An 18159-nucleotide genomic window follows, 5' to 3' on the forward strand; every position below is an offset into this window, starting at 1 on the left:
TAACACAGTGCTGGGTGAGCCCGTCAGCATCCTGAAGGCTTAACTTACATACACAACAAGCTGAACTCGATGGGAGAATAATGTATAAAGATAGGTATATGTGACGGGGCAAAAATAATTGGCACGGACACTTTGTATGATGTTAATGGGTTTATTGCTTGGACAGCGGGAGCTGTCACCTATTACTTCCATCTGTGTTTTTGTTATCCTCTCTCAAAATCGGTGTGAGATTCCGATCTGGGCTCTTTTTTGCTTTGGTTACCAAAATCTTAACAGCTAAAAACATCGTCAGGATGAAATCTCATCAGCTTCTTCTGGGAGCTCTGTTTGTCTCCATGTGTTTTTAGACATTCTCAGTAGTTTCAAAGCTTATCAGCCTCAGAGTTGCCCTGTCGGTTTTTGTAGTTATCACAATAACATTATCCTTCTATATTGTTTCATGGAAAATCCATTCAGACAGCGAAAGAAAGCCCTTGTATGCACAGGAGAGATAAAGGAACAGACTCAGATCGTGTGGTCAAACGTGCAGTGGAGAAATGGGCATAAATCAAAGTAGTTGCGTTGAGTTATATCAACTAGCAGCCCAATAGTCACATTGAGTGCAGTTCACCCAATTTTTCTAAATCTTGGTGTGTTTGGTTGTTTGTTGGGGTTGTCTGTGTGGGTTTTTATTCCTGAGTTCTTCCAGTCCTGAATGGCTGATATACCTCCATGTAAATCACTCCGCTATGTACGTGCAGTCAGAACACGATGATGCGTTTCGTTACGGTTAATAACAGTGACACAATTCTTTACCGTTACAGATTCTTCTTAAAATTTTTTCTCAAGTGCAATCAGAATTGTTTGAAAACAGCAGGAAACCCCCGAGATATGAGGCGGTTCCAGGTAAGGCTCAGCATTAAGCTGTCTCTTTCGTTCTCTTTTTCTCCTGTCCCCTGCATTGCCCATAGTAAATATGATGACGGTCTATGATAAGCCATATCGGATATTGTTAAAGTTTTTCTCCATTTGTTGTGGTTAAACCTTTTTTTTTTTTTTTTTTTCCCTCTCCTCTCTCTTTTCCCACTCCAAATCCCCAAGGGGAAGTGATGTACTGTACCAACCAGCAGTGGATATTTGATTTGACACCCTCGGGCAAAGCACTCGCACATACAGCTGCCCACAGCAGGAATCGTGTTTGTGATACTTAGATGCCTCAGAATTTTTCAAAGTAGCTCTGTACGTGGTACAGAAGCATCTCCCCATTTCCCTCCACTCTCTCTTCCCATCTCTTTTGCCTTTTAACTCTTTCACGCCCTCCTTTCAGCTTCTTAAAAAAAAAAAAAAAAAAAAAAAAAAAAAAAAGCCCAAATAGTGATGGTCACTTTAAGATCTCACGCAGGAAAGCAACAAGACCCACGGGACAATGACCCAGCTGCTTTGCAGTAAAATCTGCCACTGGTTTCATCATAGCTGTCGCTGATGTATTGTGAACACCAGCTAATAAAAACACAGAAGGAGGTGAAGTGTGTCAGGTTAGAAGCAAAGGAGAAGGGAAAGGCTGACGCAGTCCCTCTTCCTCCACACTCTAATCTTTAAGCAGTTATGTCTAAGAGTTTAGTATTTTACCTGTAAAAGGGTAAAATGGTTTTACTACTTTTTGCCATTTTTATCATGCCCTCACTGCAAGCCATCTGTGACACAAAGAGGGTTTTAGCTGGAGGGGAATGTGCGGCTTTCCTGTAGACCTATCAGGTCTGTAGAGGGCAGTGACATCCTGAGGTCTGCCAGCTCATGGTTGGTTGTTGGGCTCTTGCCTCAGTTTCCTCACTTAGAAACAAACTGAAAACTCCACAGGAATTTACAGCCCCGTGTCAAACTTTCCACTAAATGATGCATTTTAGTTTATATTTTTACTGGGAATACAGTTTCACAAGAGGGATTTTTTTTCTCAAAGAAAAAGAAAAAGCTCGGGTTGATGAAAACAAAAATCCTCTCTGGTATCTCTGAAAGCTCCAGAAATTTTAGAGAAGTGTCAGCTAAAGATACAAAAATGATTATTTTTTGGTTTTCAATGCACATAAAGAAAAAATTATAATCGAACCCAACTTTGCTTTTTTTGGCACCAGTGGTTTGATGAGACTGTAGCTTCTCCTTGTGTTTTTGGAGATGATAAGACATCATAAATTTAAATAATAATAATTAAAAAAATAGAAGTGGATATTGTTACCAAATTTGTACAGATTTTTATTTCAATCATTAATTTCCATCAAGAAAAAAATGTCATTATCATCTTCCACAAATGCCAAAAAAGAATGAAAATAAAGGAAAACTCAAATGATAGCGTGTGATCTTGCTGGCTCTTAGGGCTGGTTAGGATGGCTGAGGGTGGAGGGTAATGAAGCATGAATCCAGAGACTCCTCATTTGGTTATGAGTTTGTAGGAAATCGTGCACAAGGACAGCCTGGTTAGCACATGGAGTATTGTGGACATTGCCATAATACCAATAAAAGAGTTACAAGAGCAAAAAATGAACTCTACATTGTGATTGAAGCTAAAATTTTAGATTTCAGGTGAATGCTGAATTGCATGAGGATTTTGGATTCTTTTTGTTTTGTTTTGTTTTTGGTTGAGATCTCTCTCTACTCTCAGCTTTACTCTTTCTTTGACCTCCACATCTCCATGGCATAAATAGCTATTTTAGTAAGAATCTAAACAGCTTCACATTTTCATTGGGACATTGAAAAGTGAAACTAAAATGAGCTTTACAGCATGCACATGTTACCAATGGAATGCCTTCAGCCCATCCACCTGGCATTGCTCTTGTACATGAGCAAGTATTGGCTTGCTTTTGATCTTTGTACCAAAATCAGCAGCTTCCTGGAGACGAAAGTGACCTGGGGCAGACTCCTCTTGATCTGGATTTTCTGTCTTACAACAGCCAAGCCTGAAGAAAAGAGCCAAGTAAAACTCTGGTTCTATTTTTCAGGGATTGCTTAAACTCCTCTTGCACTTACAGTCAATGTGGATTCATATCCTTTCCAGTTTCGTTGTGAGATTTAAGTCCAAACCTCAACGTTAATCAAGATTAGGCAAAGCTTCCACATTTGTCTGTCCATTGAAACGCAAAACATTCACAAGGCTTTTTGTTTTGGTGTCACAAGAATGAGCTCTTTGAAACAAATTGTCAAATGCTTGAGGTTTTGGGGGAAAGCAGAATCTTTGTTCAGGCACCTCCAGCATGGGGCGTGTTGGTTGATGAGTTTGGTTCTGGGATACGGAGCTCAGAATGTGTGAATAAAGGTACAAAAAAAAAAAAAAAAAAAAAAAAAAAAAAAGGTAATTCCATTGCTAAAATTGTATGCATTGGGAGTAAAAAGTTCAGTGTTCCAATGGAAATTAGCCAGGATGGACTGCAGAGAGAGCTTGTTTCCAGTCTGCTGAATTGCTTTTAAGGGTAGAAGTACGACTTCCATGGTTGTGATGTAAAAAAGTGCACTCTTGAGTGGTCTACCGTGTCTTCACGATCCTCCTCCATTTTATTATTATTGTTTTTAGTTTAGGCAAACACTTTTTTTTGCCTGATTCTTGCTGTGTGTGGTCTGCCAGCTACCCTTGAAGTCTTAAGTGGAAAAAGAGGCGTTGTTCCAAATATTAGCAGTATACAGTTGTGCACTATGAGCATGGTCGTTTTCATTTCAGCTTTTAAGATTTGTATCAGACGGTGTAATTCATGGGCAAGATTGCTTCTTGGGTTTGAAAGGATGGATGTTTGTCCAGGAACGTACGATCAGAGTAAAAGCGAGGTCAAAAAGCCCAGTACAGTTGGCTGCTTTACTGATTTTATTATTTAGCTCATTATTTGAAAAAACACAGAAGAGAGAATCCCAGTCTCCAAGTTCCCATTGCTACTGAAATCTGGAACTGAAAGGGTTTCATCAAAACATTTCTGTTCTTTAATGGAGATGGAATGAAAACCCAACGCTCCGGCTTTGTTGTTGAGACAGAAATGTAAATAAGAGACATGGAAATTGTGCAGTACTACACATCTTACTGAGTTCTCCAAGCAAGGAAGAATGGTTACTCATGTCTGGAAGAGTGTCAAGTCAATGCTTCTGATTAGACATGGGTGTGAAGCTGCTCGGTTTGGTTCCAGGGAGCTGGGATCCAGATCCTGGCTTCAGCCTCTGTATTTCTAGATAGGAGATTTAGCTCTTGTGTAGCATAGTTACAGTTTATTAAACTAAATTAAATGTTAGATTTCATTTATATCACACCCACTTAAAAAAAAAAAAAAAAACAAACCTGGGGGTGGGGAGAAAAAAGGGCGGAAAGGTTACATTAACACTGCATTGTAAATTAAATTCAGCTCCAGATGCCTGAAGAGTTGTGGTTGAGGTTTTTTTGTTTTGTTTTTTGTTTGTTTTTAGAATAATTCTTTAGTTTGGAGAGCAACGCCAGCTGCTTTGTGCTCATGTTAACTGTTTGAAATTTACTTGGATACTAAGTAGAGCTTTGCAGATGAAATGAAAATCTCTCAACTTTTACAGACCTTATCCATCTAATATTTTTCTACTGTTGAAGTGAGTTGCACCTCAGAAGTTAAAGGACACGTGATCATTATTTTAATGTTCCCCCTCCCAGTAGTAACGTAATTTTATTGTGACTCATAGGCTATTTCAGTGGGGACGGGGAATCTTTCTATTGCTAATGGATATTTTCGTGGTTACTTGTTGGCTGCCCACATGTGTACATGAACACATTCTTGTCAATTCAGCTGAAGCAAATATTGATTATTTATCAGTTAAAACATTTCTGAATGAAAGGGAAAGGTGGAAAATGAAACAAACAAGCAACAAAAAGGAAATATTTAAGTTACCTGCTCAAACACAGTGCTGTTTGAGTTCAACTAATCTGCAAATCTGAGCTTTCATATGTATTGTCATTACTGCTGTTCTCTCAGTGAGTGATCTCCCAGGAACAGAATTAAAAAAGAAATGGTGATACCCTCCACTTAATGAGGACTTCTCCTGGAGAACTCGATTGAAGCCCAATGACACTTAATGGTAACGACCGGTGTGTAATGGGGGACAATAATTCTGTGGAATTAAGATGAGGCACTTCAGCTAAAATGCTTCAGCTGAGACCTGGTGCTAACGCATCAGCCTCCTGTTGATTGGGAATTCTGCTGCATCCACTCACACTGATTGTACAGATCCTACCGTGCTGTGGTTGTGAATAGGACCAGGCAACCAGGCTAATGATAGTCATTGTTGAATCAACATCATTTTTTAGTAACAGAAAAGAGAAAGGTCGGCAACTGTCCTCTGTTTTCTGCAGAAATCACGACATGGAATGTTTCCTGGCAAGTATTCCCCTCTAGGTGCTCTAGGGAGGAGGAGAAAGGAAAAATAACAAGGTATGTCCCTGGGGAGATTTCCTTCCTGACCTCAGAGTGGTTGGATCAGTTCATCATCAGGCACCTGAGCCAAGCTGGCTGTGTTTGAGAATTCACCCAGCTCGGCTCAGTATGAAGCACAGAAGGATCTGTATCGTTTGGGAAGGAATAACGGGTCAGAGCAGTCGGGTAGTGCTGAGACTTAGGAATGCTGTACTCCGTAAAGAAACAGAAAGGGATGTCAGGAGGAAAACAGAACTGGTCTAAATCAAAATCACTTTCAGGCTGATGGTGAAAGAACGTGCTAAGGACCCCCCCAGTCAGATCTGGATGTGGACAGAGATCTCTGTTAGAGAGACGACTACTACAGGGACTAGTGCTGTTATGGGAGATTCATTTCCCAGCTATAGATTGCAAAATGAGAGCAACATCTACGAGCACAGTCCAGCTACTGCTGACAGATTTATTCACTGGAGGTGATGTTATTTTTGAGTCTATACTCGTAAGGGAGGGACTGACTGCAACTGAACCACTCAAGGAGCTTCATGTGCTCAGATCTGAAGGCCAAGTGGCCATTGGAACCATGGGTTGCTAATCTTGTGTATCATCCATTAAAGCAAACCATAAATGAGATCCTGCTGCATCTCAGGTAAACTCTGCTGGTAGAAAGAAGGATATGTTTTTGTCAGCATATTCTACTATCTTGTCTGGAATACAGTGTAGTGGTTTAACTGATTTTAAACAGAATGAAAATAAAATTGGTACAGGTGCAGGACTGGAGCATTATGTGTAATAGGGAGGGGTATTAGCTCTCATACTTCAGGAACATGCACTGAGAAAGGGCATAGTTGCTCTCTGAAAATATCCTGAGGTAGATCAGAATAGAAAATAGTAATTTCAGAGCCGGCGCTACGTATGAACTGAGTACAAATAAACTTAGGCTGTAAAGCATGAAGTCCGTCACCATCAGGAGATGTAGGCTTTAAAACAAGATGTGATCCAAAGGCAAAAGCTCAACTGGTTTAAGACAATTGTTTAGAAGTGGCTGCATGGTTTAGTTGTCTGTAATAGCAGGAGATGGGATGGCAGTGACCCAGAAGTTATCTCCTACCAATGCCCCTAAAATAGCAGGAGGCCCCACTCCCAAAATGAAGGCCATGTGCAGAGCTCCTATCAGCCTGCAGTTTTCAGCAGGCTCAGGGTATCAGAGAACGTTTCCCAAAAAATCTGATGGAAGTTTTGAGTAGAGAGAAGCTGCTGGCATTTTCCTCTCTGTTTATCTTATTCCTAATCCAACTATGAAGCAAACACATATTATAGCATCTACTCCTGTATTACTCGACCCAAACGCCTATTGACATCAATGGGAGCCCCATCCAAGTGAAGACAGCAGGATGAGGCCTGACATCTTTTCTTCCACCCAGCTGGAAAATAATAATAACGCTAATAATTTTTAAAATCCTCCTAGTAGTTATTCTTCTGAAAAGTTAAAATAACATGGTGCTGTGACCAGAGAGTTGTAAGGGAAAGTGCATCAGGAATGTAATATTGTTTCCAGATGTACAATGTCATAAGAATTTTTTCCACACTTGGAATGGTAACAGGAATTTTTTGAGAGAGATCATTTACACAGTGATGAGATATGTTACATGTAAATAAACGCCTCTATGCCTAGAATGTTTGTACCATATGTCTAAATAGGTGTCTATGAGTGATGCAGCTTTCGTATGTAGATGCTGGGTATTTCCTTGTGCGTATGCGATTTGAAGAGGAGCGTACTTTAAATTAATGAAGTATCAATATAAAGTATAGATGGGGGAGGAAAGATTGTAGCGCCTCTGACCGAGAATATGTAGTATTTCTGAACTTTTCATTAAGATACCATTAGATGGGTGCAGAATGTGGCTTCCCCACTACCCACCCTTCAGTGGGCTTCTGCAGGGGACGCAGTCATTAACAAAGAACGGCTGCTGCCAGAACTGAAGATTTTAGTCTGAAAACGGGTAACGTGAACTGTTAGACTGATTGGTGCTGTCAGTACTGGCGAGTCAGAGAGGTAATCTTTAAGGTAAAGTAATACCAACACTTTGAACTGCGCAGGGAAATGGAAGAGGGGCAATCCAGCTCGGGGAACCTGAGTGCCATGTGCTAAACCCAGTCTGGCTGAATGTCACGAGAGGTGATGAGCCCTCACTGCGGCTTTAGAGGAGGGAGCACATTACAGAAATCCACCTGGGAAACAAAAACAACCACACGTTTCTTCAGCACTGCTGCAGAGTCATTACTCCGGGTCTTTGGCTTCGTAGCTGGTTATAAGACCCTTGCAGATGTGCAAAGAGATCTGGGGAACTGCTGGAAGCTCCGCTGAGAAGCTTGCACCTCCCTTGCTGTTGCTGTAGATGGAATCCACGTTTGGTGGCTGAAGGAGCACTTTGCTATGTCTGTTTCTTGCCCAGGTGGTTGTCCTCTGAAGTTGCACTGGAGGTGACTGGTTGATCCAGCTGTTTAGGAGCATAACATCTTTCTTATTTATGCCATCTATGTCAAATTTGGCCTTAAGCTACAATCACCAGAACGCATTGTCTAGCTGACATACTTTGATGTTCTCAGGTCGTTTACTCAGAATTGCATTTTGCATTAACTGCTGATTTTAGCAAGAAGATCACAAATGGAATTGGCGTAGAAGCCGAATTTCCACACAATAGAAGCAGCACCATCAGATCTGGACACAGAAACCCCAAAACATTTGTCAGTAATTTGCCAGTGCTGTGGGCAAATCTGAGAAGTTTGCACATCGCCTTTCAGCAGCACTAAACACAGGTTTACAAAAGGGCCTGGGATGTTTTATGATCTTAGGAGAACAAGTGTTATTGATAAATATGCATTCAGAAAGGTATTGGCCAAAAAAAAAGAAAAAAAAGCCTAGAAATGGTTAACAAGGTAATGGTAAGAAGCGTTGACCTTGATTTGTTTAGCTAAGATGTAAAGATTTTTGAAGGTCAAAGGTGTTCTTGTGTAGTGTTTTGGAGTCTAACTGTGTCTGACCCTCTAACATTAAGCTGCTGTGGCCTGCAGTTTTGAAGAGTGAAGCAAACCAGGGGGAAAGGGAGAAGGGGGAGAGAACAGGAAATGGAGTGAGGTGTTTCAGGAAGTTGTCAGGAGTTGACTGATTGATTCCAGATGGAAAGGGTCACCCTTCGTGACCCAGGAAATACTCACTGGGGGAAAGCAGTTGGCTTGTGAAAGGGAAGGGCCTGGGAGTTAGAGACCAGAGCGGAATGCACATTCCTCTTCCCTTTATCCATAAAACATTGTTTTTTAATCTTTAGTATAAAACAATTGGATTGCCATCTTCACCAGCCAAGAAGGAATGACCAAACCAAAGTGGAGAAGCTCAGGAGTTGTTATGACCATAATCTTGCATGTTCTTGTTCAACAGCACTGATAACAAGTTGGCTTGCCATGTCATAGTAACGACAAAGATATGTGCTGAATTTCAGTAGTACCTTAAAGATTACTGCAGAGAAGGTCCAAAACTCTGAGATAGTTCTGGTCCAGATCTGCACTTTGCTTTTGTCCTGTCCCTGAAGATTGCATTTATTTACCACTGGGCCCAGTTGGTGCAATGCTGACTGGGTTTGACCCTCCTGTGATAAGCAGGAGAGGTAAATAGAAATGGAGCCATTCATGGAGAGTGGTCTTCAGCTGGAATAGAGGCTGCTCAACACTCATCTTCTAGATGGAGGACTACTTTTTTGCTATTACTCTTGAAATAGGATTCATTTTTTTGTGCAACATTGACACCCAAGTGGGTTTTCAAACAAGGAGCGTGCAGTCTGCAGATACTATAAAAAACCCATGCTGAGGGCACATGGGTGTGCATTTATCACACACATACCTTGTGTATGTGAGGTCAGGTATGTATATATTATATAATGTAACTGTATATATATATATATATATATATATGAATGATATACTTCTGATTTACATTTGGTTGCAATTTAAACACTTGTCGTAAATATTTCAGACACTGGAATAATTCAGGCCTATTCCCCTGTTGCCACAGTGCGCTCTGTGCTGGCCAGTGAGAGATTAAAATTTATTTCCATTGTTTAACGGAAAATAATGAAGTGCATCTGAGTGGGTTCAGCTATGTCATGCGGGAAACGTTCACTCTGGATAGGAGTCTCACTCCACCCAAATGTGCAATGATGAAATCCGTTGGCACACGGAAAGCAACACATTTTGTGACAAGAATGCTTGAGAAATATAAGAGCACAGTATGACAAGAGGCTTTTGGAATGAATTAAACTTGCCTCCAGAAAGAAAGTGTTCTTTAAACTTGCAGAATCCTGCCGGGGGAGGGCAAGGTTGCTCATGGTGTGTGATGAGTACTGCTTCATCAGCAATTAGAGCCTGTTCTCTTACCTGGACCACGACAGCTGTGTCTGTGAAAATTCATGAACGCGTCCAGGGTCAGATCCTCAATAGCTGGGAGTTTCTATAGCTGTGTGGCAGCTGAGTAGGGCTGAGCTGATTGACACCAACTAATGGCCGTAACCCCAAAGTTTCAACAAGATGCATCTTTCTTTCAGTTGTTAAAATGCAGGATTGTTTCTTTTTTTAATTTTTTTTTTTCCTTAAAGTTTGTGGTTTAAAGACAGGTTTGGGACAGTCGTGTTTGAAAGGGAGAGTGAAGTGGGATTCGTTAACATATTCAATTACTCTAAGAATTCCTGTGCCTTCAGAGCCCAGTAGCAAAGCCATGGAGGCCAAGGCTTTCAAATCTAGTGCTTGACTCTGGGTGCTCAGGCTCAGGTGTTTTCTGAGAGGCACTCAGTCTGTATATGTAAAAACCAGACATCGTATTAGGTACTTTTTTCACGTCGTAGGAGTTTCTCTTTTGCTCGGTCAATGGAGACCTTTATTTCTGAAGCAGATGTAGATGCATTTGCATGTGTGTGCAGTGCAGCAGATGGCTCTGAATCTGCATGTATGTATCAGAGGGCAAATTGCTGCGGTGCTCTGCAGCCTGTCCTCCTGGTTGCTGTATACAGACCTCTTTGCCATCAGCTATGCTACGGTGTATCATAGGAAACAAAATTTAGGGCCATCTGCAGTGGCTGGTTCATTATACATTAAGGACTTTATATGGCCCTTAGGATGCTGTGTTAAATGGAATTAATGCACAGAGTAAAGGCTGAGAATATTTTCTCCCATTCTTGCTAGGGAGTAAGCCCTGCAGGACGTGATTACATTTTACAAACAGAATAAGATTTTAACTAACTGAATAATTAATACATTATAAGCTGAATATCCAACTAAGCTGTTTACCTGCCTCTTTTTCTTCCCTCTGAAAATATCTAGGTTGTGCTATCCACAACAGTGAATGTTGATGGGCACGTGCTGGCAGTGTCTGACAACATGTTTGTTCACAACAACTCCAAGCATGGACGGAGAGCAAGGAGACTTGACCCCTCTGAAGGTAGGATGCTGTATGAAGAGTGGTACACAAATGGGCGCAAAACCATATTACCAATTCTTCAATTTCTGTTTGTTTTCAGGAGGAAAGGAGAGCTAAGAGGGAACTACAGAACCTCAGGGGGCTTAGAGAAGGAAAAGGCAGGAAAACAGTGTCTACTGCATGCAAAATATGATCCTCTTCACATATAAGATACTGACTTCCCTTCTCCCCCTCCCAATTCATTTACTAGTTTGTCCTGCAGAGATGAAAAATGCAGAAACACTGAGTATTATCTAAAATTCGGACTTCTTTTTCATCTGGGATTGATTTGATTTCAGGCAAATTAGGCAACATGACATCTTAGTTAAACAGAACTGTTACAGCACAAGATGTGTATGAAAAAGTGTCACTAGTTCCCTTAAACAAACTATGTGCAAAGCATAACAATGCACAGAAGGAAACTGACACTAATTGATTTTAGTTTGTTTGGCTAAGCAAGGCTCACGGCCGTCTACAGAATGGTTTTTGGACTATATTAAAGTAATTACAAATTCTTGTGTCTGTTACGTTTCAGAGTGGTTGGCCCCTCCTCTTCCTCTTCTTGTGCATTCATTACCAATGCATTCCACCTTCTCATGCAGACAGTACTCCAAATTACTAGCAAATGCTATCTGTGTCTACTTTTCCCTCCCCTGCAGCTAGTGAAAGTGAGAAGAGCTAGTGATGTTAGCAGAAAAGACAAGCAAGGATATTATTTCATTATAATGTTTTGCTGCCCCACTCCTTAAATGTGCCCTATATCAACCTATAAGAAGAATTAATGAACTGGAAGAAAATGATTGAATCAGTAAAGAATTCAGAGTGGTGTTAATTCTCCCCCAGCGGGCAGTGAAATGGTAGAAGGAAAATCCCAGGATTCCTAGCCTAGGAAGCCATCCAGTTTTTCCTTGACTGATTGGATGTGATTGACTGGCTGTTCAAAGGAGTCTCATGTTTTTGGAGCCCTGCCAAAGTTCCCCTCCACCTCTGACCCTGTCAACATTGGGAATGGAGTGATGGATTGACTTTGGTTATGGCCTGGAAACCATATTGGGTTCCTGATGGGATGTATAGTCCAGAGGCCTTGAACATATGGAAGAGAGGAGAAAAAAAAATCTATTCCACAAAACCAAGAAATTGTTAGAAATTGTCTCCTGATAAGAATTGGAGGAAACATTTGATATTTCCGTATCTCTCCTACCATTGATAAACCTAATAAATCTTTATCTACGTCTCTTTGCACAGGGTTTAGCTTTTGTGTGAGCCTATTCTAATGAGTGTGGCATTTATTTATTTTTTTTAAACAACCTCTGCATGATCATTTAAGCATTTCATTTTTACACCCACTACAGTTGGCCTATTAGGGCTTTAATGACACAGTGTTAAGTGCCGGTAATGAATAGGCAAGTAATTAACACTAGCAAGGCAGAAAACATGCATTTATTCGTATTTATTTATTTATTTACTCACTTCTTTTGGCTTTCTGAAATGGAAAAGCAGTCTTCACGGGTGACTGGCTGGAGGGACTTGTCCTAGGCCTCTGTCAGCACTGGGGAATTCATGGCAGTGTGAAGCTGCAGCAGTGCAGAAACTCCTAGGAGCAGACAGGTGAAGCTTCCCTAAGCTATGGTTTGCCCCAGTATGACTTAGGACTACTTAACATGCGTAGAGGTTGCTTGCACTTATCTTCTGCAAGGGTTTGCACCCAGTGTGTTAGATCCCTTACCTGATGCTCTGTTGTCCTTTTGGTTTTGTTCAGCCACACCGTGCATCAAAGCCATCAGCCCAAGCGAAGGGTGGACAACGGGAGGAGCAATGGTGATCATTATTGGAGACAACTTCTTTGATGGGCTGCAAGTAGTGTTTGGAACCATGCTTGTATGGAGTGAGGTAGGTAGAAGCACCTCCCTGTTACCAAGTTGAAGGAACGCTGCTGTTCTTTGGGAAGTGGAGAGGGAGCAGCATTATTTCCCATTCCACTAATGCTACAAAAATGGTGGTGTGTAAGATGGCCCATGTAAAACTCCATGAAGGAAATTCATAGAAATCTACTCTGTGGAACTACTTGCTCTGTGATAGTATTGAGACCAACTGCTCAGTAATATGCAGAGTAGAAGGAAAGAAAGAGGGAGTGAACATAGGAAGAGTTCGTAAAGGAGAAAGAATCCCTCTGGGTCCAGAAATAATGGGTATAAGTGACACTATTTTTCCTTGATGACAATTTATCCTAAAACGCTCCTTCCTCTCCTGGAGGCAAGAAACGACATGAGATATATCAGTTGCCTAATCTATAGCATCTCCTACACAGCATTAAGCAATGCACTTACTCATAAAGCACATTTGGAGGGTGTAGGTAAGCAGGGGGAGTAACACAGCTGTATAATTGTCTCTCTCATTTTGTTGTTTCCCAGCTTATCACGCCTCATGCCATTCGAGTTCAGACACCTCCACGTCACATTCCCGGAGTGGTTGAAGTGACATTATCATACAAATCCAAACAGTTTTGCAAAGGCGCCCCAGGCAGGTTTATTTACACAGGTAGGTGCTTGTGATTTGCACTGGAGGAGCTCAAGCTCTGAGCCTCTTTGTTTTGGTAGGCACTGTTGACAACTCCGTGCCTTGTTTGTTTGTTTGTTCTGCCTCTTGCTGTTTGAAGGCCACTCTGCCAGTTGTGACATTTGGATAGGGTAGCTTCATTGCTGTGCAGAGGTGTTAAGCAACTGTTACTACTCGTTAATATTTTTTCTAGAATAGAGCTCACTCTGTTATGTTATGAGTCTGCCTGTACCTACATTGGATGTACAGTAACACGATAGCTTTGTTCTGTATATTAGAATATGTCTTATTTATAGCAGTATTTATTTTACATTTCCCTTCACTGGGGGTAACCCTTCATTTTCAAGGTAATCCCAGAGGACAAGGAGTGTCTTGTATTGAGAGAAGCCAATGAGCTGAGTAGGAAATAAGTACAATTGGTTTTTGTTTTGTTTTTTTTTTTAATTCTTAAATGGATTATCAACTTGTTTAGTGCCCTACGTTCACCTCAGCTAGCAGGAGAACACTGATGTTATGGAGAGAGCAGTCCATGGTTTGGACAGGGAAAATCAGATGGGAGCAGATGAGCAGCTCGTTGAACATGAGGCCAGCGATGGCATGCAATGTGTGCACTCAACTTTCTGTACCCTATTAACCATATCTGGAGAATGATCACACAAAGAGTTTAAAGGGTAGGTTTGTATTTAAATAGGTGGACTTGCTCCCACTGAATCACATTCAGGTTTCTCAAAAGTCAAGGAATTATTGCTTTTTAAAGCCTCTTCTTCCCAACAACCTTCACTAACTAATCTTTGAGTATTGTGTTGGTCAGATTTTAAGCAATCAATTAAAAGTAATGATGAAGATCCAAGAAATCCTTATTAAAAATTTTAAGGGAAAACCTTAACCACATGTTGGGTGAACTAATTAGAATTTTCCTATAACTGGAAAAATTTGAGTGGAAATCAGAGACTTTAGGAAGAACCAACGCTTTGTGAGACTCCCGTTCCTGTCATATGTCATTTTATATGTTCTTTATTAGTACAAATGCTAAATTATGTTAGCAATATATGTGGGAAGTTTTTTACTCATGACTATTACACCTAGAAACCCGCCGCAAGAATTAAGTTTTAAATGACATGTGGTGCTCTGAAGAAATATAAGCTTAACTGACATAGGGTTATTTTTGTTATGACGGTGATCTGATCCATGGCTGGTTGAAGGCATTGAGATTATATCAATTGACTGAGTGAAGATGAGGACCCTGAAGCAGAATAGCTTTGTTCTGGAATTAAGCTTGGACTTGTGAGATCATGATCTGGCCAAAAGCTCTAGAAATGTTTTCTTCTAATGCATTTTCTGACCAGTACTTGGCCAAAGCCACCAAAGGTTGTTGGTTCATGTGCAGTAAAGGGCTCTCAGGGACAGCATTAGGTGTAATGCTTTTACCTTCAGAGAGAGTGCGTTAATTATTTAGTTATTATTACAGATAGAAAATGTCAAGTTTTCCTATGCTTTTCTTTGCTTGTTTAGGCCTTGGTTGTACAGATCTTCAACACAAAGTGAGGGCCATTCTCTGAGTGCTGTTGATACCACTGCTGAAAGAGATTTAGGAATGGAGTGATGCAGTGATGTGTAAAATAGAAATGTGCATCTGTCTATGAAAATATGTATATTTCTTATTGTGAAGCTATCTTGATTGCAAGGCTTACCTGTACCATCTAGGGGGACTGGAGTCAGACTGTAGTGCAGTTCTTTGACATATTAATTAGAGTGCTTCACTAAAAGGGACATGAAGACGTATGTAGGAGCTGGCGGAAGAGAGGAAAGTTAAATCTACTATCCCTGTGTTACTGCTGTTGCTGGCATAGGGATATCTGTTAGCATTCTCTGAGGAGTGAGTGGGTGCTCACTGCCATATGTTACAAAACAGCACTTCATGGAAGATGCCGAGCGAGGGTAGAATAGACAACATTTCAATCTGTCTGTACGAGAACCTGCAGCTCTCCCACCATGGCAGGCAAAATGATAAACACAGCTATTAGGTAGAGGCTCACCTGTGTAATCAATTCCCCCAGGTCGTTGCTGCTAATAGCAATAAAAACAACTTCTTAGCTATGAAAATAACGTGGTGGCTTTTTATTTATTTATTTTCTTTCTGCAATTGTGATATTGGAAAACTGCTGTGAGCAAACATCAATCCTTATCCCAGGCAAGCTGTGTTCATGCAGTCAAGTTCCTTCCACTTGTGAGTCTTTTTAGGACCCTCCCAACAACTTTTGAACCATCAGAAAGGTGGAGGCATCAAAGATGCACAGCTCAAGCATGCTTTATAGAAATGGGGATTCATAGGAAGGATCTGAATCAGTCCTCCACTGAAGGAAAGGCTGCAGAGCTTGTTCACACTGTTAGACAAGAGAAGCCACCAGCTTCAGGAGAACAGGTTATCTAAATGGCAGAGAACGTGTGTGTCCACAGCACTCTGGCAAATACACTCAGTAGCACCACAGAAGTGCAGGTATTTGTTGGGAAGAGCAGAGCAGACAAATATATTAACTATTGAACAGGAAAGTTCAATATGTTTTCTATTATTGAGGAGTGCATCACAATGAAAATCTATTTTCTTGTGAGAATTGAAGCTTATTATTTTCTTGTTACTTCTAGTGCTTTATATTGTGATGTGTCTGTCACACAGCTTCTACCTGACAAAACATCAGAGAATGGGGCAGCTCGGAGATGCAAATGAGTCCACTTCTCTCTTGAACTGTGGTTGCCTCTATAAACAGGAATTTCTCCTCCAAATATATCCCCCTTACGTCCAACCTGCACTTGGCAAAAGCTGAAGAAATGCAGAGACATTAACATCTAGCCCAGGAGACTGAGGAGTGTGAAAGTCTGCAAAGTGAAAGCATGGGAAGATGTACTTCTGTCAGAATTAATAACAGCAGCACCAACGAGCAGCCCCACTACCAGCAGGGTCATGTTGTATTAAGTCCTTAATAATTATTAAGTGCTGAGATAACCTCAGATGGGAAGTACGAAGGGTCAAGTCATTTAAAACTACTGAGCAGCTGGCTATAGGCACATCACAGGTATAGCAATGATAATTATTCATTGAAAACCAGACCTTGAAAGGTTCATCAGGGTCTCACTGCATCAGATGCTTGCTTTCATTCTATACATGAGGCGCTGCCATGGGAAGAAGAAGAAAGATTAACCACTGCCTGTGGTTGTGCAGGAAAGCTGAAGGTAGACAAGGGAACAGATCCCAGGTCCTAGGCAGATCCTTTAGTCACCAGGCCACCAATACTTTCCTAAAATGTGGAAGCAGAAAAGCAGTGATCTTAGTATTGTGAAGTGTGTCTCTGCCTGTGCCCTCAATATTTAATATACCATCAAATATTAATGTTTGACCTGATTATACTTGGTCTTTTTTTTTTTTTTAATAGTAACAATACAGGTTGTTTGAAGAAGGAAATGATAGAGTGTTAAAAAGATGAGTATAAAAATTAGATATAAATTTCAAGGGTAAATCTAAATGCCACAGCGGAGCTGTTATGGGAGCTCATATGCATCCCGTAATGTGTATTTATAATGGGCTCCTAGCAAAGTGTGCTGTGCTAGCATTGCTGTAGTTATGGTTCTGTCAGCATTTCTACTCTTAAGTGCTATCATTCAGGGTGCTGCAACTCACCCATCAAATTTCTCTCATTGCCAAAACGTGATGTGTGGACTTTTCCCTACAGATCCCAGATGGTAAACCCTTCTAAGAGTGAAGCCAGTAGGATTCTGTGGGTGTCTAACAATGTCCTGGAGTATGGCAGAAATCTAGTGGAATGGCTTGTTACTGGCAATGGCAGTTGCTGAACCAACTTCCATCAGTTAGTCAGTACAATAAGGGTGATAAGTCTGTTTTTAGATCACCATAATTAAATATTTATCCTCCATATAAACCTTAAACTGGTGTGAATACAGGTTACACATACATCTCCGTGTTCTGCATTACTTCTCTATCATCAGTTGTTCTTAAAATAGGGCATTTGTTCCCTGCTTCTAATCCAGCAGTAGCCTCATATTCTGCTTTAATACTACACAAATTCACATTCTCTGCTGTTGTAAGTAGTGCCATTATAGTTCCATTGACTTTAATAACGCTTACCTCAGTTTACGCCAGCTGGAGATATGTCTCGTAGGCTTTCATATCTTAAGTTTGATCACAGCTCTGCATTTACTTTGTCATACAGTTTCTAACCTGGAAATGTGTATTTCAGGGAGATTTTGAACATAATTCTCCTTGCTGAGCAAAAATCCTCCTGGAGTTAACTTGTCAGAGCAATGCAATATAAACTAATCTGTAGGATATGTTGGTCTCCCAGGCTGTGGTGTTTCACTTTCTGTGCCAGGTACCAAGGATAGGAGGTACTGTTTTGCTAAAGCTTGTAAGTAGATTTGAGAAGGTCTTGTTATCTGCTTGTGGAAAGCGATGCTTACAAGGATACAATGAGATCTAGAAATTGGAAGAGTGAGTTCACTTGGCCCGAACACAACTGATGTGATCTGAAAGCATTTGCACAGAGCAGCTCCTGTGCTCCTTCAGTCTACTGAAGACACTGCTGTGTTGGGAGTGTGGTGTTTGAGAAAGCTGTTACTGAAACAGCAAATACAGCACAAGGTGTGTACTTCTGGTAGCATCCTTCCAACTCTAGATCTCTAGGTCCTGATGTACTCCTCTGAGTAGAC

The 18159-nt window shown here is 40.9% G+C and overlaps 1 protein-coding gene across 4 annotated transcripts in view; it reads left to right on the top strand.

Moving 5' to 3' along the window:
* The window catches only part of EBF2 (EBF transcription factor 2), a 128761-nt gene that overhangs the window by 91395 nt on the left and 19207 nt on the right, over positions 1–18159 (top strand). For all 4 annotated transcript variants that reach the window (XM_040651469.1, NM_001164536.2, XM_015297299.4 and 1 more), the window contains exons 7-10: positions 804–885; positions 10749–10866; positions 12644–12774; positions 13296–13422. In XM_040651469.1, coding sequence (XP_040507403.1) covers positions 804–885; positions 10749–10866; positions 12644–12774; positions 13296–13422 — 458 coding nt within the window. The remainder of the gene's footprint in view (positions 1–803; positions 886–10748; positions 10867–12643; positions 12775–13295; positions 13423–18159) is intronic.

Source organism: Gallus gallus, chromosome 22 (genome assembly GCF_016699485.2).
Source record: "Gallus gallus isolate bGalGal1 chromosome 22, bGalGal1.mat.broiler.GRCg7b, whole genome shotgun sequence".
Classification (NCBI taxonomy): domain Eukaryota; kingdom Metazoa; phylum Chordata; class Aves; order Galliformes; family Phasianidae; genus Gallus; species Gallus gallus.